This window comes from Sebastes umbrosus, chromosome 22, assembly GCF_015220745.1.
Source record: "Sebastes umbrosus isolate fSebUmb1 chromosome 22, fSebUmb1.pri, whole genome shotgun sequence".
NCBI classification, from domain to species: domain Eukaryota; kingdom Metazoa; phylum Chordata; class Actinopteri; order Perciformes; family Sebastidae; genus Sebastes; species Sebastes umbrosus.
In genome coordinates, this window is record NC_051290.1 from 988,798 (window position 1) to 1,009,727 (window position 20,930).

The 20,930-nt window shown below is 41.6% G+C and overlaps 1 protein-coding gene across 1 annotated transcript in view; it reads left to right on the forward strand.

Annotated features, from left to right (window-relative positions):
• The window catches only part of npy2rl (neuropeptide Y receptor Y2, like), a 42,104-nt gene extending 32,023 nt beyond the window's left edge, over window positions 1-10,081 (forward strand). The window contains exons 4-6 of the mRNA XM_037758980.1: window positions 2,687-2,852; window positions 6,963-7,116; window positions 8,032-10,081. Coding sequence (XP_037614908.1) covers window positions 2,687-2,852; window positions 6,963-7,116; window positions 8,032-8,616 — 905 coding nt within the window. The 3' untranslated portion in view covers window positions 8,617-10,081. The remainder of the gene's footprint in view (window positions 1-2,686; window positions 2,853-6,962; window positions 7,117-8,031) is intronic.
• Window positions 10,082-20,930: the final 10,849 nt, after the last annotated feature.

The window sequence follows — 20,930 nt, forward strand, 5'->3', positions numbered from 1 at the left end:
ATTAAGTAATTGATAAAATGTGACATAAATTGATATTTCTGTTTTAATTTGCTTCTTTATTTATTTAACTTATTATTAATGTCCTTATTTATTTACTCTTCTATTTCATTATTTTCCCTTTAATTTATTTATGTATTTATTTTTATAATTTTTGTAATTAATTAATTTAGTTTTACATTTGTTTTTTATTCATTTATTTATTTTTTGCATTATTTATGTAGTTGCATTGCATTTTTCTGCCATCGCCATCTTGGTTTTTGGCCGTCGCCATGTTGCATTTTTGCAACCAGAAGTGACACGAGGGTGGAGCTAAGTACAACCGAACGCTGGATAAGACATTTTTAGGAGACCAAACTGTTGACATAGGAAGGGGAACCCGATCTGAATGGCTCGTTGAATCACATGTTTTCTGATCTAGACGGCCCACAAACACCTAACTGGGTTGGTAGACACTCCAGATCCCCAGATGTGATGTGTCCCCTTTAAAGGTATTTATATAGAAGCTCAAAATGTAACCAGAAATGTTAACATATATATATATATAAACATAGCGTGCTCGAGAAGATGTGATAAACAGATTCCTTTCATGTCAGCTGTGTTGGGATGGATGTGATGAAGGCTCCGGCAGAGAGGAGGAAGAGGAGTAGAAGCAGTGTGACTGATGTGATGTGAAATGTGCAGGAAGGTAGAAACGGCGGCAGCCAGAGAGTTGTCGGTTAAATTACCCCCGAAACAGAACGGGAGTGGGCAGGAGAGCAGACGGTTTGTGGTAAACAAACAGAGAGCTGGACGCCCTCAGGCTGGTCCGCTCACTCTCAATGTCTCTCTCAGTCTCTGTTTGTCTTTTTGTCTTAATCATCTGCGTCGTCTCATTACTGGACGACGCAGATGATATTCTGCTCTTTCTATTTGTTAAAACACACAAGGTCCAAACCACAGCAACAGCCACGTGGTAACGCGATGAAATGAGAACACGTTTACATGAATGGATGCTTAGAAGTCCATAAAGGTGGCATGTTGCCATCAGCCAAGCAATGTTGGCATTGGACGTAATCCAGGGATTTCATCCAGGCTACATGGAGTGGCTTTCTCTCTATTTGGATTGAGATTTAGGACTCTGGATCTGGTCCTCTTTCCCAAGCCAACATTTAGTCCATTTTAATGGAACTCCGCTGCGGTTCGTTTGGACACCTGTGAACGTAGTAATCGTACTTCCCTTTTTTAAATAACCGGAGGAGTCGTCTTAAATTTACACCTCTTTTTTGTTCCGTTCATTGATCTCTCTCTCTCTCTCTCTCTCTCTCTCTCTCTCTCTCTCTCTCTCTCTCTTTTACTCTTTTCCTCTGTTTCTGGCCGGAAACATCACAGGAAGCAAAAGGTCAACAATTGGGAAACCAAAAGAGACCCTGCAGCTTTTATTTTTCTCTAACACGATTTGACACGATGCCCTTATCACAGATGAAACATCCCGAACTGATTGAGGGGTTGCAGACTTGGCCCGACCCCCCTTCCGGGATGCCGGGTCAGTCCCTGTCGGGTCACATTACGTTGGAGGTCAGAGCAAGGACAAAGTATCTGTCATTCTTTCAGGAGAAGAGCTCCACTGCTATATAAACGTTTTACAGATGTGACATAACGTTTTACAGATGTGACACCTTTAAACAAAGAGACTGTTCATTGAGGTTGTTGTCTGTTGGCCACCGGGACGACAGTAAAGCTGACTGTGGCTTGCTTTACTCGTCCACGTTTTTAACATTTGACACTGAAATACCAACACATTCTCACCCCAACTCGTCAGATACCGAGACCGACACACGGGGTACCCCTCTAGCGTTACTTTCCACCCAGGAAGCAGTAATATTGTAGAAGTATATTGTGTGAAACCCAAAGTCAACGTTGACTTATTTTACTGTAAATTTGTTACGTAACTTATACGGGACCTTTAAGTTCTGCTTATAGTGGTGCAGAGAACACTGAGCTCCATAAACCACATACAAAAATGAAGGCAACTGTTTGCATCATCAAGCAGGACTAGTCTTTGTATAAACTCTTTTGTTTGTACAGTGAAAAGAGAAAAAGGTCCTTGCACCATTCCTCTGGGATTAAAATGGTTCTGAATCGTTTAAACGCAGAAAACTTTCCTGATACGATTACAGTTTGTGTAACTTTTTTTCAAATCAAGATTGAAGAACGCGACAGATGTTGACGCTCGCACATCCAGAGGTGGACGTGACTAATCATGTGACCTGCTGTCTATCTGAGCAGATGGCGTCTCTCTTTGTGGTTGTGGATCTGACGCTCACCGGTTGTTTTGTGTTTATTTCATTTTGCTGAAGCGTAAAGGAACCGTGGTTAAAGTGGATAAAGACAAAGAAAGCTCTGGTGATTAAACTACAAACTGGTTATGTAACATTATAATTCATTCTGTTCTGATGTGTAGGTGGCGGTGGTTACAGATATGTTCCGCTGACAGTTTCTATGGTTTCATATAACGATGGATTATGATGTTCAGCTGTGAACCAGGGATGGGCTTCTGATTTGTGCTGGTAAACTGCAAAGAGTTCTCTTTTAGAAAGAAAACATTTGATTTCCTGTTATGTCCAGTTCCTTGAGGGTTTAGAAGGGTTTCAATGAACACGTTTGTTTAATGATATATTCAGTAACTTCCCGTCTTCTCGGTTTCTAGCCGACCTGCTGGTGAACACGCTGTGCCTCCCCTTCACCCTCGTCTACACGCTGCAGGGCGAGTGGAAGTTCGGCGGCACCCTCTGCTTCCTGCTGCCCTACGCCCAGGGGCTCGCCGTGCACGTCTCCACGGTGACGCTCAACGTCATCGCCCTGGACCGCCACAGGTGGGTGGGGCTTAGAGCGGGGCGGGGGGGATCAGTGTTTGTGGTCTGTTAACATGTGTGTGTGGCAGTTATACAGGGTAATACGACGGCATATTAGGGCCATTGTAGGTTTAAAAAAAATAAAGAAACTATGGAGCAGGGGGGTGAGATGTAATATTCCGAGAAAAAACTCAGAATTTACGAGATTAAAGTCGCAAATTTGCAGAAAAAAACCCCTCAGATATTCTCTGAGATTAAAGTCAATAAATTTACAAGAAAAACTGATATTCTCTGAAATAAACCTCTGAGTAAACCTACGATAAAAAACGGACAAATTTATGAGATTTAAATCTTAAATTTCAGAAAAAAACAAACTCAGCTCTTCTCTGAGATTAATTTCGTAAATTTACGAGAAAAAAAATAATTATATTCTCTTAGATTGAAGACGTAAATCTACGAGAAAAAAACTGACAAATTTACAAGATTAAAGTCGTAAATTTACGAAAAAAAAAAACCCTCAGATATTCTCTGAGATGGAAGCCGTAAATTTTCGAGAAAAAACTCACAAATTTACAGGAAAAAAAACGTGAATAATCTCTGAGATTATAAAATCATGAATTTGCGATAAAAAATTTATGAAATTCTCTGAGATTAAATTTACCTCCCGTGTTCTTATGGTGAGGATGGTAAGAAAAGTCCTGAAAGATACATATACACGTTTTCTTTCGTGTTCATTGTGTGTTCTTTTATGAACATAAATACAGTTACTGCAGTGTTTAACGGCGACGTCTGTGGTGTGATGAGGTTGATCCAACCTTGGTAAGTGAAGCGATGTTTATTATGGTGACTTTTATTCTCGTAAATTTGTGACTTTATAATCTCAACAAATATTCAAATATTTTCCTCGTAAATGTATGACTTTATGATCTTAGATAATATTCAAGTTTTTCTCCTAAGTTTGTGAGTTTTTTCTTCTAAATGTATTACTTCATAATCTCAGACAATATTAAATGTTTTATATGCAAAAACAAAAGAAAGAAATGCATTAATTCCGGCTGTTGTGGAAGTAATTTTTCTTCTTGTTGAGATCTCCAAATACATAATATCATCCCTAATTTATTGTATTTCCCACAACATCACTGTTCCCCTCATCTCTCCAGGTGTAACTGAACAAACAGCGTTAGCTTGCCTGGTTCAAATGTGAAGTATAATTGTGAATATTTAGTCTTTTTAATGCATCTAGTAGCAAAAGTTGAACAAAGTGGCATTGAAACGTTACGATGGAGGGAAGCTACGCAGAAGTCAAAAGGTTGAGCCACCAGCAGGACTCTGAAGCTGCTCGCTTGCTTTGTGCTGACGTCCTCTAAACGACAAATATGTAAAAATCTAAAAGTCGTTTCCACCAGAATCCAGCTGCTCTCAGGAAAAAGAGGAATAAAATGAAACTTCACATGCAAATGGAGCCCACTCCGGCGGCCCTGCAGCACCGCTAACGGCACCATCGCGCTCTGGTCGGCTACTGTTTTGGCAGTTAGAGTGTAGGTGTTAAGAGTGGCGGCGCGGCGAGGTTTTAGATGAACAATGGCTCATTTCCATGATTTTAACCCGCGTGACCCTGCAGACCTGATTATACAGCGGCTCATGTGTGGAGTGCAGATGACTCTGCAACAGAACAGTCGTGAGCTACACGGAGAAGGTGTGCTAAAAGTTTGCTTTAAAGATTTAAATGAAGCACCAACACGTCTGTAATAAACATATTCCGTCCTCTCACCGGCGTCCTCAATCTGTTGTCGTTGTTGGTGTGTTCTGCGTCCACCTGTCCGGAGACCGCACAGAGAAACCTGCTACAAAGCGTCTCCGCTCGCTGTTTGAACTGGATGTTGTCAGCAGATGGTTCCTGACAAATAAATAAATAAGAATCATTTCATGATCATCATTAGCTGCACAGGCCAGGAAGATCATTCTGCATACTGATATCTTCATCATCATCATCATCCTCAGCCGATACTTAACATAATGAGCTCCAAAGAGGAAATTAAATTATCGGCCATATGAGAAATCGGCTATCAGTTTGATGACCATCAGCCTCTGGGAGCAACGGCCATATTTCTGGGCTTCTGATGTAGCCAGCGGATATCTGGGCCAAGACTTTCTCTTCGTGGTTTTTGGCTTTCATCCTCGTGGTTTTTGGCTTTCACCATCGTGGTTTTTGGCTTTCACCATCGTGGTTTTTGGCTTTCACCATCGTGGTTTTTGGCTGTCACCATCGTGGTTTGTTGCTGTCACCATCGTGGTTTTTGGCTTTCATCCTCGTGGTTTTTGGCTTTCACCATCGTGGTTTTTGGCTGTCACCATCGTGGTTTGTTGCTGTCACCATCGTGGTTTTTGGCTTTCATCCTCGTGGTTTTTGGCTTTCACCATCGTGGTTTTTGGCTGTCACCATCGTGGTTTGTTGCTGTCACCATTGTGGTTTTGGGCCTTCGCCATCCTGGTTTTTAGCTTTCACCATCTTGTTTTTTTGCTTTCACCATCGTGGTTTTTGGCTTTCACCATTGTGTTTTTTTGCTTTCACCATTTTTGGCTGTCACCATCGTGTTTTTTTGCTTTCACCATCGTGTTTTTTTGCTTTCACCATTTTTGGCTGTCACCATCGTGGTTTGTTGCCGCCACCATTGTGGTTTTAAGCTTTCGCCATCTTACTTTTTGGTCGTCGCCATGTTAGTTTTTGGCCGTCATCTTCTTGGTTTTTGGCCGTTGCTATCTTGCTTTTTGGCCATCGCCATCTTGCTTTTTGGCCGTTGCCATGTTGGTTTTGGCCGTCACCATCTTGTTTTTTTGCCGTCACCATCTTGGTTTTCTGCAACCAGAAGTGAGTACAACTGAACGCTGGATAAAACATTTTCAGGCGACCAAAAATGTTACAATTAACTTTGATGAACTGAAAACACACTGTGAAAGGGTTAAAGTTGTACCGGACAACGCCGCGATAACGACCTGTCAATCACAAAGTAGCATCCCCTTCTTTCATGGTATATTTGGTCAACACTAGTCAGACCACAAATGGGAAACAGAACGATTCCGATACCAAAATCCTGCCCCGTTACCGACAGACTCTACATTCATATCTGTTTATAGAGATTAGCGTGGAGGTAAATTTAACAGAATAAACTTTGTCCGTGACTTTGAGAGGAATCAAAAGTTGGAGTCCTACTTTTAAAGAGGTTACATTTTGGCCACGGCTCCTCTCAGGTCGGTGCATCAGCAGGGACTGTAAAAAGCTAAAAGCAACTTCGCCAGCTTTTGATCCAATCTGCACAACAACAAACAGACGGCTGCCAGAAGACCACAGAGACCCACTTGGCTCGTTTCTAGTAAGCAAAACCGAAGCACATTGTGCTGCCAGGCCATTTACAGCTCTGGAGCCGATTTGACTTTAATGCTTACTGGAGGCCAGAACGAGAAACCCGAGAAGCACTTTCTCTCCTGCTTGTCAACACTGTTATTGTGCTGAATAATCTGAAGCCAAGACTTTTTTACTTTTGGAAGACAGAAGAGGTGATTACTGAAGTTTGCTTCTACGTATAATGGAAGAAAAGTGGAATGAATAAGGTATTTTCAGTGTTTGTTTTGTTTTTATTATTAGCCACACTAGCGATTGGATAATAATGCTGATGTTGGTCGGACTGGTATTGGTCCCCAAAGGATGAATTCAACTGAGTTTGGTGACTTATCCTCTAGCGCCCCCATCAGGTTGACATCTTTAGGAGTGAGACATCTTGACAACTATTGGATGGATTGATGTGAATGTTGCTACAGATATTCAAGGCCCCTTTAGTTTACTAGTTTATTTAACAAGGGCCTCAACCATAGACTGTATAGAAGAAGTGCACGTAGTCACCGTGCACACGTGTGTTTATTTTTATTCAACCAGGATTTCTCTGAGATATGACCACAATGACCGCCTAGAGTCCCATAAAACATTTACCAGCATCAGAATGTGGGAGTTTAACCTGTATTTTTACCTTCACTGAAAACATACATGTGTTCCGTCATTCATTATTGATCTCTAACAGCCATCCCCTCTGCTAAAGAGAAAAAAACGTGTTGTGGTTGTGTGGTTGTGTGTTTCAGGTGTATCGTGTACCACCTGGAGACCCGGATGCGTAAGGACGTGTGTTTCGGGGTGATAGCGCTGACGTGGGTGCTGAGCGCCGTGCTCGCCAGCCCTCTGGCCATCTTCAGAGAGTACGGCTCCTTCACCCTGGAGCCTGGACACACCATCCAGGTACGATCAGTCCTCCGCCATGTCTTTGATCTCCCTGCTACCTATCCTCCTCTCTTTCAACTCTTTCATCTCTCCCTCCCGTCCTCCCCTCACTCCTTTCATCACCACGCTTTCCACTCCTTTCCGGTTACTATTGGATGGATTGATGTGAATGTTGCTACAGACATTCAAGGCCCCTTTAGTTTATTAGTTTATTTAACAAGGGCCTGAACCACAGACTGTATAGAAGAAGTGGACGTCGTCACCATGACGTTACCTACTGGTGTGTGGACTACAGCTTTGAAGCCTCGAGTTAGGCCTTTTTTTCGCCGACACCATCTTGGTTTTTGGCAATCTTCATCTTGGTTTTTGGCCGTCCTCATCTTGGTTTTTGGTTGTCATCATCTTGGTTTTTGGCCGTCCTCATCTTGGTTTTTGGCCGTCGCCATCTTGGTTTTTGTCCGTCATCATCTTGGTTTTTGGCCGTCGTCATCTTGGTTTTTAGCCGTCGCTATCTTGGTTTTTGTCAGTCGTCATCTTGGTTTTTAGCCGTCGCGATCTTGGTTTTTGGCTGTCATCATCTTGGTTTTTGGCCGTCGTCATCTTGGTTTTTAGCCGTCGCTATCTTGGTTTTTGGCCGTCGCTATCTTGGTTTTTGGCAGTCGTCATCTTGGTTTTTTGCTCTCGCTATCTTGGAGTTTGGCTGTCGCAAAAACCCTTACCCTAACCCTTTCCTCCAAAATGTCACCTAAGTTTGGAGCTTTATTTAACCTCCTTCCCGACAAGCTAGTATGACGTAGTTGGTACCGATGGATTCATCAGGTTTTCTAGTTTCATATCAGTATCTTCACTCCATTGTCTGAACCTGCTACAGCCTCTGCGTTCCCGCGGGTCTCAGAGGGTTAAACTAAAGTGAGCATGTCTTTTGTCCTGCAGGTGTGTACGGAGAAGTGGCCCGGTAAAAACACCGACGGCACCGTCTACAGCATCTCCATGTTGATCCTGCAGTACTTCCTGCCGCTGTCCATCATCTCCTTCGCCTACGCCCGCATCTGGTCCAAACTGCGCGGCCACGTCAGCCCGGCGGAGAGCGGCGGCAGCAGCAGCGCCGGCTCCGAGCGCCACCGCCGGCGCCGCAAAACCACCAAGATGCTGGTGACCATGGTGGTGGTGTTCGCCGTCAGCTGGCTGCCCTTCCACGCCTTCCAGCTGGCCACGGACATCGACAGCACGGTGCTGGACATGCGCGACTTCCGCCTGCTCTACACCGTCTTCCACGTGGTTGCCATGTGCTCCACCTTCGCCAACCCGCTGCTGTACGGCTGGATGAACCGCAACTACCGCGCCGCCTTCCTCGCCGTCTTCAAGTGTCGCAGAGCAGGGGAGAGGGGGAGGAGCGGCCGGCTGGACAGCATTCACCCCGTCGGAGGAGCAGGAGGAGGTGGAGGAGGGAGGGCGAAGAAGATTGTGCTTGAAACCCAGGATGTGGTGTCTACCCACCTGAACGCCACCGACGTGTGAGAGCCTGAGGGAGGAGGGAGGTGTGAGGAGGTCGATGGAGGCGACGGAGGAAGAGGCCGGGGAGGAAAAGAAAATCGTTGTCAGGAAATGTTTTGTTTCCCGGAAGACAATAGGAGAAAACGAAATGGAGACGGAGGGGAGATAAAGATGTGAGAGGAAATAGAAACAACAGAGTGAGAGCGAGGCGACGGGGGGATTAAAGAGTTTTATCGAAGCCCGAAATAGAAGAGGAGGCAAAGACGAGCGGGACTTAAAAGAATGACAGGAGAGGAGCTGCCGGGTGACTTGAGGTCTCCTCGACCGATCGAAGTGCTGTCCCCTTTGAGGACGTGACCTCACTGTGGCGAAGGACCTTTTTTGGGGGGGGATTTGTTCGAGTGAAAGTCAGCTTTGCATGAAGGATTTGCGACACTGACTGAGTGGAAAAGTTCTGAAAAGAAAGATGACGTTCGGCTGATTCTACTATAACCTTGGACTTTTAATGCAAATCTTGTTAAAATAGGGCTTTACTCCATCGTCATTCCACATGTGAAGCATTTAGCTGGTACATTTAACCCAGAGTGGCTTACAAGGGGGTGGGGGGGGGGACGTAAGCAGGTTGTGGGGATTGAAGCTGCGAAATGTGGGCAGCAGCAGCAGCTTCCTTTACTGCGAGGGATATGAGCTGATTGTCCACGCGCCTTCTGAAAAGCGTACGAAATCGGAGGCCGCTGGTGGAACCGTGCAAAAATGAATTTGTCAGGTGAAAGAAAAGCCCAAAAAAAAATTTTAAATCTCAGATTTTTTGAGTTCAGGAGGAGGACGAGGATGCATGATGCAAGCTTTGTGAAACGTCAGACATTGTTATGTAATGAAAAAATGTGTGTTTTATGTGGATTCATCCTGCAGAAGAGATGTCAGAGTGGGAAACAGGAAAAAAGACAGAGGTGGACGTTACGACTTAGAGGGATGTGGGAAAGCAGTCCAAGTACAAGCGACTCAGATTCTTTTTCAGAGAGCAAGAAAAAAGTGATGAGAGGATCAGTGTGAGGAGCGACGAGAGTGAAATGTGGGATAATGAGGAAAAAGAAACAAAAGACGGCATGTAGCGACAAGAGAGAAGCTTCAAACGAACAGGCTGCAACTTAGTGTGAAACAGCAGCGACAAGATCCTTCATTACTGACTGGACGGTCTGTCGAGTTCAAACCAAACTCCAGCTGAGATTTCACATATTTCACAAGGTAACACGCGGGTCGTTATTTTAAGGTGGTCTAAGGTGATTTGGTTAAATATGGGCGCCTGCAACGTTTAGCCAACCATTTCAGTTACGCATCTTCGTCACGGAGGTTCATCAGCACGACATAATGGGATAAGATCATTAACCTCTTCAGCTCTAGAGGTGCTGGAAGGTGTGGTTCACCTAAACCCGGGGTCAGCAACCTGCAGCTCTTCAGCTCCTCTCCAGAGGCTCCATGTGGATTTATAAAAATGGAAATGAATAACTGTTTTTTTGTTTACATCTTCATTTTTATTTGTCATTGTTGTAGGTCTATGGTACGACGGTACGACGGAGTATTAGGGCCACATTGAGGAAAAATATATAAATCTGAGATTTAGAGAATAAAGTCGTAGGTTTATAAGAAAAAAAAGTCGTAATATTACGAGAATAAAGTCATAATATTACAAGAAAAAAAGTAGTATTATGACTTTATTCTCGTAACGTTACGACTTTTTTCTCGTAATAGTACGACTTTTTTCTCGTAATATTACGACTTTTTTCTCGTAAAATTACGACTTTTTTCTCGTAATAGTACAACTTTTTTCTCGTAATATTACGACTTTTTTCTCGTAATATTACGACTTTTTTCTCGTAAAATTACGACTTTTTTCTCGTAATAGTACAACTTTTTTCTCGTAATAGTACGACTTTTTTCTTGTAAAATTCTGCCTTTTTTTCGTAATATTACGAAAGTTATAAAAAGTTATGACTTTATTCTGTAAATCTCAGATGTTTTTCCCTCAATGTGGCCCTAATACTCCGTAGTACATTGTCTCTTTGGCCCTCACTGCATTAGACTTCTATACTATATACTTAGACTATAAACTGTGTTACCTTCATCACAATGATCACATGTTTTGCGGCTCCAGACAGATTGTTTTTTTTCTTTCTTTGCCTAAAATGTCTCTTTTGATAGTAAAGGTTGCTGACCCCTGGATTAGACAGATATACCCAAAATAAATCAGGTCAAGATGCTTGATCTTGGTTTCTACCCGTATGTGCCGGTCTGATGTATTCTGGTGTGTTACGCTCGTAGCAGCTAATGTAGTGTGCAGCAGAGATGACTTTTTTTTTACTTCTATAACTTTTAGTCTTCAGCCGACATCGACTCAACATTTATGAGACTTCGCACAGACACTAAAGGCTTTATACTACTTTTAAAAACGTGCAGTGACCTAGAAACATGCTCTGATGTGTCCCTTTAAACAGAGACAAACAGAGGGATGAAACAGAGATCTGAATTTTCCAATCAAAAGGTTAAATGTAGGTCGGTGTTTAGATGAGTAGGTTTCATGTGAACTGCAATAATATGACGCTTTTATCCGAAGCACTTTACAATTTTTGCCTCTCATTCACACACTGACGGCAGCGAGCTACCGGGCACGGCGCCGCCGACACGCCGACGCCTCCCACGCTCAGCCTCTTGTGGGCCAGATCCCCGCGCCGTAGCTGCCAATCACAATGCAGCTGGACTGTTTACAACCTGGCAACCCAAACGTTGTTCTTTATTAATGGCTTGTAAGTGATATACGGTGCCTTATAGGCCCTTTTTCCACGACAGGAACTGAACTCATCACCGGTTCTGCTTTTGTTTCCACAGCTCCTGATCCTTAAATTTCGGCACAGCTCAGGAGGTGGTACTAAATCCAAGTTCCGGGTTCTCTCGGAGGAACAAATGCAACACTGTGATTAATAACACAGGTCTAGTGTTTAGATTAGGCACCGCAGGGAACGTCTGCTACGCTGCCTTGTTATTTATTTCTCCTTTTGAACTGTAGATTGTGCAGCGTTGTCCCAGCAACGTTCGGGGTGGTACAAAAATCAAGTAACATTTCCAACAGTAACCTGGAAGTAGCAATACCGCGAATGCTGCATCACTAATATTTATTTTTTTCTTAAAAAAGTAAAAAAAAATCGTAAAGATGAAGCGCTGCTGAAGTCGTCAAATACGGCCGCTTGGTCAAACTACGACACTCTGCGTAGTTATGGTGGCAGAAATATCAAGTTAGAATCTATGGCCCCGACCACGGCTCTGAAATATCAGTAGAATCTATGGCCCCGACCACGGCTCTGAAATATCAGTAAGTTAGAATATATGTCCCGACCACGGCTCTGGAATATCAGTAAGTTAGAATCTATGGCCCCGACCATGGCTCTGAAATATCAGTAAGTTAGAATCTATGGCCGCGACCACGACTCTGAAATATCGGTAAGTTAGAATCTATGGCCCCGACCACGGCTCTGAAATGTCAGTCAGTTAGAATCTATGGTCCCGACCATGGCTCTGAAATGTCAGTAAGTTAGAATCTATGGTCCCGACCACGGCTCTGAAATGTCAGTAAGTTAGAATCTATGGCCCCGACCATGGCTCTGAAATGTCAGTAAGTTAGAATCTATGGTCCCGACCACGGCTCTGAAATATCAGTAAGTCAGAATCTATGGCCCCGACCATGGCTCTGAAATGTCAGTAAGTTATAATCTATGGCCCCGACCACGGCTCTGAAATGTCAGTAAATTAGAATCTATGGTCCCGACCACGGCTCTGAAATATCAGTAAGTCAGAATCTATGGCTCCGACCATGGCTCTGAAATGTCAGTAAGTTAGAATCTATGGCCCCGACCACGGCTCTGAAATGTCAGTAAATTAGAATCTATGGTCCCGACCATGGCTCTGAAATATCAGTAAGTTAGAATCTATGGCCCCGACCATGGCTCTGAAATATCAGTAAGTCAGAATCTATGGCCCCGACCATGGCTCTGAAATGACAGTAAGTCAGAATCTATGGCCCCGACCACGGCTCAGTGGCCTAACTGTGCTGTGTATTGATAAACCATGGCGCTGTCCGTGGTGCTGAAGTAGCAGACGGTTTTGTAAGAGAGGTGACGTAGAGCGTCACGGTTTGAAGTGTAGCGTTGCTGTATTTGACGAGTGAGGAGTGAGAATGTGTTCGTCTGAAACCGGGAAAAAACAATGAACTTACAGGTTCTTAAAAGTTCCTGTCGTGGTAAAGAGCCATTATTAGATAGTGGTACCCCCCAAAATAACATTTATTTACAGTTCTATGCTGAATGTCACGGCCATGATTTCCGCCTGAGTCACATTCATTTATTTGCACTTCGCCCTCCTCCACACTATCTCTCGCCCCTCCCCCCACCCCACAGCTATATCCCATCATGCTCCAGTGCAGGTGCTGCCCGGCAGGCTGAACTCATTAACTGTCTGGTGTGTGCCGATGTACCGGGTGTAGGAGGAAATCAAACTGACTGCTCTATATGGACAGTTACTACCCCGGAGGTATGTTCTCACTAGTGACCACACCGACAGCGAGGAAGCTCCCCTCCCAACAGCACATGAACACAAATTACATTCATTGTTCAAAATGTTTTTAGCAAAGGTTGTTTCATTACGCGTTTAAACTTTAATTGTGATTAGAGCGCTTAGTTTCCCTCTGGCTGTGTCAACATGTTAATTTAGTGTAAACAACAGCCGACTGATTAACGACCTGCAAACCTTTTGCACGATGTGAATGAACATTCCAGCAGCTATTAGTTAAATGCTGTTAAATAAATAATAGTCACACACACACAGGTGTTGTAAAATGGGATCAAACACACGGCAGATTTTATGGTCTTAAGCCCGGCACACACCAGAAAGGTCAGGAGCGCGTGGCGGCTGCGTTACCTGTTGTTTTTTATTTCGGCGTCCGTGTTAACAGGTTAGAGCAGCCACACTGACCGCGTCTCAGCTGCGTCTCTTTTAGAGATTCAAGGTCTCGCCTATTTTTGACACGTGCCGCACGGTTCACAGCAACAACAGTTTCCATGTCTATCTGTAGAATATGTTACGGAGATTAAAAAAAGGTAAGACTTATTTTTAAATCAACACTTCCTGCTTTCATTTAAAAATAAAAGCCCTCAAGCGTTTTTTCTTGGACAGAATTCCTTCATTTGTTAACACAAGGCTTTTTTTCTGAAATATGTGCCGGACAGTGTTGTAGAACATGCAGTGACTTGGAGAGCTCCATGAATGAATAAAGTACGGGGTTTTAATTATGGATTATTACTTTTATTTACAAACTACCACACATTTCTAAACCTTTCTCTGTCTAAAATAAATATAAATTATATTTATAATGAAATTAAATGGATATTAAAAGGCAAACTCTATGTAGAAAGAAAGAGCTGAAAGCAGCAGCAGAAACACAGCTGGTGTGAACACCCGACGTGTGAATCACGCAGCCGCCACGCGCTCCTGGCGTTCCCTGTGTGTCTCGGGACTTAGCCTCTGTGTCCCTCTCTTGTCTTTTCCCTCTTTAAATCCCACAATCCTCTCTGTTCCCTCCCACCGAACCTTATCAGCTGTTGATCTCCGTCCTCGTTTCAGCTCCTCTCCGCTCTCTTTTCCCCCGTGAATGCATGTCTCAGAAAGCTGGAAACAGTGTCTCTGAGGACAAACACAAGACAGTTAGGAGAAATGTCCGTTTTATTTTTTTTGGTATGACTAAATGCAGAGTCACAAACACATTCTTGACAAAAAAAAACAACCTCCAGCTGCTAAATTATATTGTGGAAAAACTACGGCTCGCAAACCTCACTGTATCCAACATTTTTTCCAGGCGAATGACTCAAACAGTAAACCATAATGTGCTTTAGTTTAATAATAACAGCATCCTGAGTTATAATCCCTGGATTTGAATTGGATGTTTTTTTTTACAGCTGACTTTGTGGAAGCGGGTTCAAATGGAGGTTCACAAAGACAGTTTGATGTCATCCGGCTTGCTCTTAATCCCCAAAGTTATCCCACAATGCAGTGCAATGACACGTCATCGTGGAGTTGGGACTTGAGTTATTTTTGTGGCGTCCGTAAAACCGTCCTGGCTGAGTCATCCGTGCAAAGAATGGTAGAAAATGGTAAAAAATCGAAGCATGCGGACATAAAAACTGAAGTTAACTACGACTCCTAAAGTCTATTTATGGTAATAAATATCAACAAGTTATTGTAATGACCAGTTTCCATAAAGAAACGTTTTCTAGATAACAGCACACATAACAGAATTTTATAATAACCATCATTTATAAATGGTAAATTAATAGTTAATTGAACTTAGTTCATAGTTATTTTCCTGTTAACAAACAAAGACATAATTAATCATGTTTATTCAATATTAATAATGCTATATTTCAGTTATTTTAACAGTTTATTGTTGCACAATTTATATCATTTTATATATACTGTATATACAGTATATATATGCAAATAATTCCCATCAAGTTTGTAACAATAGCTGGCATAACATTGGTAAAGTGTGCCGACACTGTGGGACAATCTCGGAGGACTGAAAGTAAACAAGATGACGTCATTCATGAACCTCCCATTTAAATGCTCCTTGTGTGTCTTTCAGCCTTTTTTCTGCCATCTGAAGAAAAGAATTAAGAAGAATTAAAGATAATGTTCTGATGTATTCTGGCGAGGTTTGTGAACGGGAGGACACAGATGCTGCTTTGACCTTTTATCAAACATGAATGTAAACTGCTTTGTAACATGGCTGTAATGTTGTTTATTGTATCATTCTGTGTAAATATTGACCGTGTGAAAGACTGTAACCAAGCACAAAGTGTTGGCCTTTACCGGCGTCCAACAACAGATGTAATGTTCTCAAGCACAAACACGCCTCTGGGCTCTTTCTTACCGTCTGTGTGTGTGTGTGTGTGTGTGTGTGTGTGTTCTCGTACATATATCTTTGTGAGGACCAAGAGTTTTAGACCTTGAGAGTGAGGACAGTTTTGTTGCCTAAACCTAACCAAGTCGATCTTTTCCTAAACCTAACTAAGTAGTTTTATTGCCAAAACCCAACTAAGTAGTTTTGCTTCCTAAACCCAATTAAGTAGTTTTGTTGCCTAATCCTAACCAAGTCGATCTTTTCCTAAACCCAACTAAATATTTAGTTGCCTAAAACTAACTAAGTAGTTTTGTTGCCTAAACCTAACTATGTCGTTTTTTTGCATAAGCGTAACTAAATAGTTTTGTTGCCTAAACCTAACTAAGTAGTTTTATTGCATAAACCTAACTAAGTAGTTTTGTTGCATAAACCTAACTAAGTAGTTTTGTTGCATAAACCTAACTAAGTAGTTTTGCTACCTCAACCTAACTAAGTCAATCTTTTCCTAAAGCTGACCAAGTTGTTTGCTGTGAAGATGGAAGTTTATTTGAAAAGACTGGAGCGGAAATTGGTGCTGGACATTCATAGGCGAATGAACGAAAAATGAGGAATAACTTTTCATAAGATATCATTTGAACCGTCGTACGAGAATACGTTGCCTAAACATAACGGTGACCATTTCACGGTAACGACGCAGCATTGAATGACATGGAAAAGCCTAAAATGCGTTATCATGACACGAAGAATGTCCTTAAAATGTCGTGCTATTTATTTGCGCCTTCCATACATACTATATAAATGAAAGTCTTTGCAATAATACGGAGTTAACCAAAGTTTAGCAAAGTTCCGCTTAGAAACGTACAACATCTGGCAACAAACCAGAAAGTTGTCTTTGATTTAAAAAGAGATGTTCACTTCATTATAAATAAGAAAACTCAGTTTATAAAGTAATTAATCTAAATTACCAGATAATCATTTAACAAGGTGAACTTAAGTTTTAGTTCACGTCCAAGAAAGGTTTGTGTTTAAAACATGTTTCAGAGTGGACGTTTCCATGAAGGTACAATGCATATTCCAAATTGTTAAAGGCTTGTTTACATTAATATTTGTGTAAACAGCAGTAAATTAAACATACATTTTCAATAATGTTCAGCTGACAAACACAAAATGTTGAATTTCCATCAATAAGTCAAGCAATTTGTTTACATTGTGAATTTCTATTGTACAAAAAAAGCATAATATATTCAGGTATAGAGATGTAAATCAGATGTGTTTTACTGTACAGTAGCATGTGTGTGTGTGAGGGTTGCAAGGTTCATTTGCATGATAGCTGTTCCATGTCTAATCTAATTAGTTTATTCTCGGCAGATGTAAATTAGCTGTAAGTGAGAGTATGCAGGTCTCCAAGGCAACCGGGACTTGGAGAACTTTCCATCTTGATATGCATTGTGCAAACAGGTGGAGAGCTGGAGTGTAGTTTGTTTTTCCGACTGAAGCAGCAGATGAATACAGATTCTGCAGTTTTGTTTTGCACATAAAACACCAAGAAACTAGACTTCATATACGGGTTGTTATAATTTGATGACTTAATTATCTCAAAAACAAAAACATCAATCCTGTAAGAGTGTAATGGTGTTAAGACAGAGTTCCTACTTACTAAACAAACAGCATGAACCAGACAGAACCGTACTGTTTATAATTATATAGTTTTAATTGATGGATCATACAGTTTAGTTCAGCACCAGATGGGTGGGTGTATAATTATTATACATTATAGAAACTTCATTTGCCTAAAGATACTTTAAAAAGTTAACACGGCTCTGAAATATCAGTAAGTTAGAATCTACGGCCCCGACCACGGCTCTGAAATATCAGTAAGTTAGAATCTACGGCCCCGACCACAGCTCTGAAATATCAGTAATTTTGAATCTATGGCCCCGACCACGGCTCTGAAATATCAGTAAGTTAGAATCTATGGCCCCGACCACTGCTCTGAAATATCAGTAAGTTAGAATCTATGGCCCCGACCATGGCTCTGAGATATCAGTAAGTTAGGATCTATGGCCCCAACCATGGCTCTGAGATATCAGTAAGTTAGAATCTATGGCCCCGACCACAGCTCTGAAATATCAGTACGTTAGAAACTACGGCCCCGACCACAGCTCTGAAATATCAGTACGTTAGAAACTATGGCCCCGACCACGGCTCTGAAATATCAGTAAGTTAGGATCTATGGCCCCGACCACGGCTCTGAAATATCAGTAAGTTAGAATCTATGGCCCCGACCACGGCTCTGAAATATCAGTAAGTTAGAATCTATGGCCCCGACCACAACTCTGAAATATCAGTAAGTTAGGATCTATGGCCCCGACCACAACTCTGAAATATCAGTAAGTTAGGATCTATGGCCCCGACCACGACTCTGAAGCCTAACTGTGCTGTGTATTGATAAATTCAACGGCGCTGTCCGTGGTGCTGAAGTAACAGACGGTTTTATAATTGCGACTCTTTCTCTGATCTCACCTTTCTAAATTTATATTATATTTTAGCGTATATATACTCCGCTTACTGTCGTCATCTGCCGTCATTTCAGTTCCTTCTCGGTTCAATCTGTGTAATATTTTTGACAATACGAGGTTAAATAGGGACGACATTGTTGTATATAACAGTGCAATAAAGCTCTCATTTACCTCCAATGTCAACTGTAAGGAGGGTCACCGCTGCAGGGCCGTCCTTTACAGTTTCAGGTGCTTCTTGTCAAACCTCCTCCGGCTCAGCTGAACGGTCACATTTACAATTTAGCCGACTCTTTTTGTGTTGAGTGATCTGACAACCATCTAAATATTTAGCGTGAAGTGTTGGATCCCATCTGGCAGCTCCAGGTGTGATCAGTTCAGCAGAAATATCCACAATGTCTTTCCTCATTAGAGGTGACGGATGCTCAGTCACAATTAGTGTGCCGCAATGTGCAGCACAAGACAATTATACAAATTATTAAAAAAATCCCCCAGTTCATAAACGTAGAAGGGCGTTGTAATTGTTTCTCACACGAGGACCTTTAATTTCAGCTAAAAGCTCCGAGGTTTTTCCACATGATCCTTATTGTGAGGAGACCGCTGAGATAAGTGGGAACATTGGGGACACAAAACACCTCCTCTAATTACAGTTAAGGATCATTTTAAAGTCATTATAAAACTAGTCAGGGAATATTGTATGGAAGTTCACAGATGACAATAATCATTTAAAACAAAAAAGCATAAAATTATCAAATTTTCAGTGGAATTTCTTTTAAATGTTAGTGTTTGAAAAAAATTATGAATGCTGCTAAATTATAATAGAAACTAATATTATTTTTCGGCAAATAAAAAACGACAAAACAAAATGCCAAAGATGTGTTTGAAAGTGTCAATTCATAATTTGTCTAGCAGAGCACTGTCAGGTTTATTATCAGTGCATTTTATTTTTTATTAACTAAATTTAATGGATTTTTTTTTATCAAAAACGTTTGTTAATAAATAAATAAATAAATAAATAAATAAATACAGATCGTTTAACTTTCTAATTCGGATATCTATATTTGTCTTAAAAATCCACAATCATCCTGGTTCTACAGAGCAATCAGAATAACAGGCAAAATAGTAGTACATACATAAATAATGGTAGCAATAAATATTAGTATAATAATGATCTGAATTTATTGATATGATGGTGATAATACAGCAATTATAAAAAACTAAATCTAATAATTGTTAACTAAGATTCACCATCAGTTTTATTGTTTGCAATATTAGACACATATGTTTTTTAATACGTATCGTACATTTAATGTTTTAAACACGATATCATGTTAGATATGAACATAAATAAGCCAACATTAGTTCAACAATAACGAACGTTAGCTAGCTCTTATCGTAACTTTAACTTGTACAGTTGATAACGTGAAAAATGCTTAAAGGAGAATGTGATATGATAGTACTAGTTTTTAATAACGACTCGTTGAAATCGGTTGAGAAATGTAGACGTTATAGTGCTTTTCATCCAGAAAAACGGCAGCTCCCCCGTTCATTTGTTTGTGTTTACGGGCCGGTCTTGCCCTGTCCAATATGGCGCCCACGTTGACGTACGATCCAGGTGGTGACATGCAACAAAGGGTCCCTTAAATCAAGCACTTATAGCTATTTCTGTTCGGTTTCTGAAATCTGTAAGTCATCCATGAAAAGTTGCAAAAACCTGAAGTTGCAGTTGCCCCTAAATTAACATTTCAATCCAATTAATTAGTTCAGAGGTGAATGTCATCACTTCTGGACTTCCATACACTAGATGTTTATTAATTGACATACATGGAAAAAAATGATCTGGGAAATTGAATGAGCAACTACAGCAACTCAGCAATGAATTTGCTTTCAGTGCTTGGTGCAGGCTGATTGTGCAAAACTGGGGTTACCGTACCAAACAAACCCACGCAAAGTTTAAATGATGAGAAGCAGAGCGGTGTGTGTGTGCGCTCGCTGAGACGTTATCGAGCTTCGTAAAGGTCGTTACGAAACTCTCTGAGGCTAAAAGAGCTAATTTAACAGTTCAGCCGTCATGCCTGCAGATTTCTGATGAAGCATGCAGCTTTGATTTGTTACGTCAGGATGAACATCTGCAGAACAATTCCACCGCGTGCAAACTCATCCGTCACTTTAATAAAGGCTGGATGACCGGGGTGACACATTCAAACAACTCACACTGGGTGACTCATCCACCAAAAAAAACCTTTCTTCATACGCCCTCAGCCTCACAAGACGTCCTACTGTGATCGACAATAAACCTGATCAGACCTAAATGCGTCCTCGTAGGCACACAGAGGAACTCTGGTCTCTCCGCGGAACATAGGAATAAATTGAAGCAAGGGAGCGTTCAGGCACGACACAGGAAATGAGATTGACCAAACAAATCTCCATGTTAGGTTTGAACAGTCTCTGAGCGCCGGGGAGAGAATAGGATTACCTGATCTGAGGCTCGTGTGTTTGAGAAGGAGGTGGGCGAGCTGAGAGGATAGAAATGTTAGTACAAAAAGCACCGATCCGCTAACATCTAGGAATAATCAGCAGTCCGCTTCAGTTACAATAGATTTTAAAAGAGACCCAGAGTCACTACAAAAGCAACACTATGAGATGACTATTTGATAAATTAAAGTTTTCCTTTTAAAATGAAGCTAAACTTGGGTGAAAAGTTTTTAGACATTTTTAGGAATAACGTATTCTCGTACAACGGTTCGTATGAAATCTTATGAAAAGTTATTCCTCATTTTTCGTGCGTTTTCCTACGAACGCCTATTGTCAAATTCCGCTCCAGTTTTTTCAAAATAAACTTCCGCCTTCACAGGAAACAACTTGATTAGGTTTAGGCA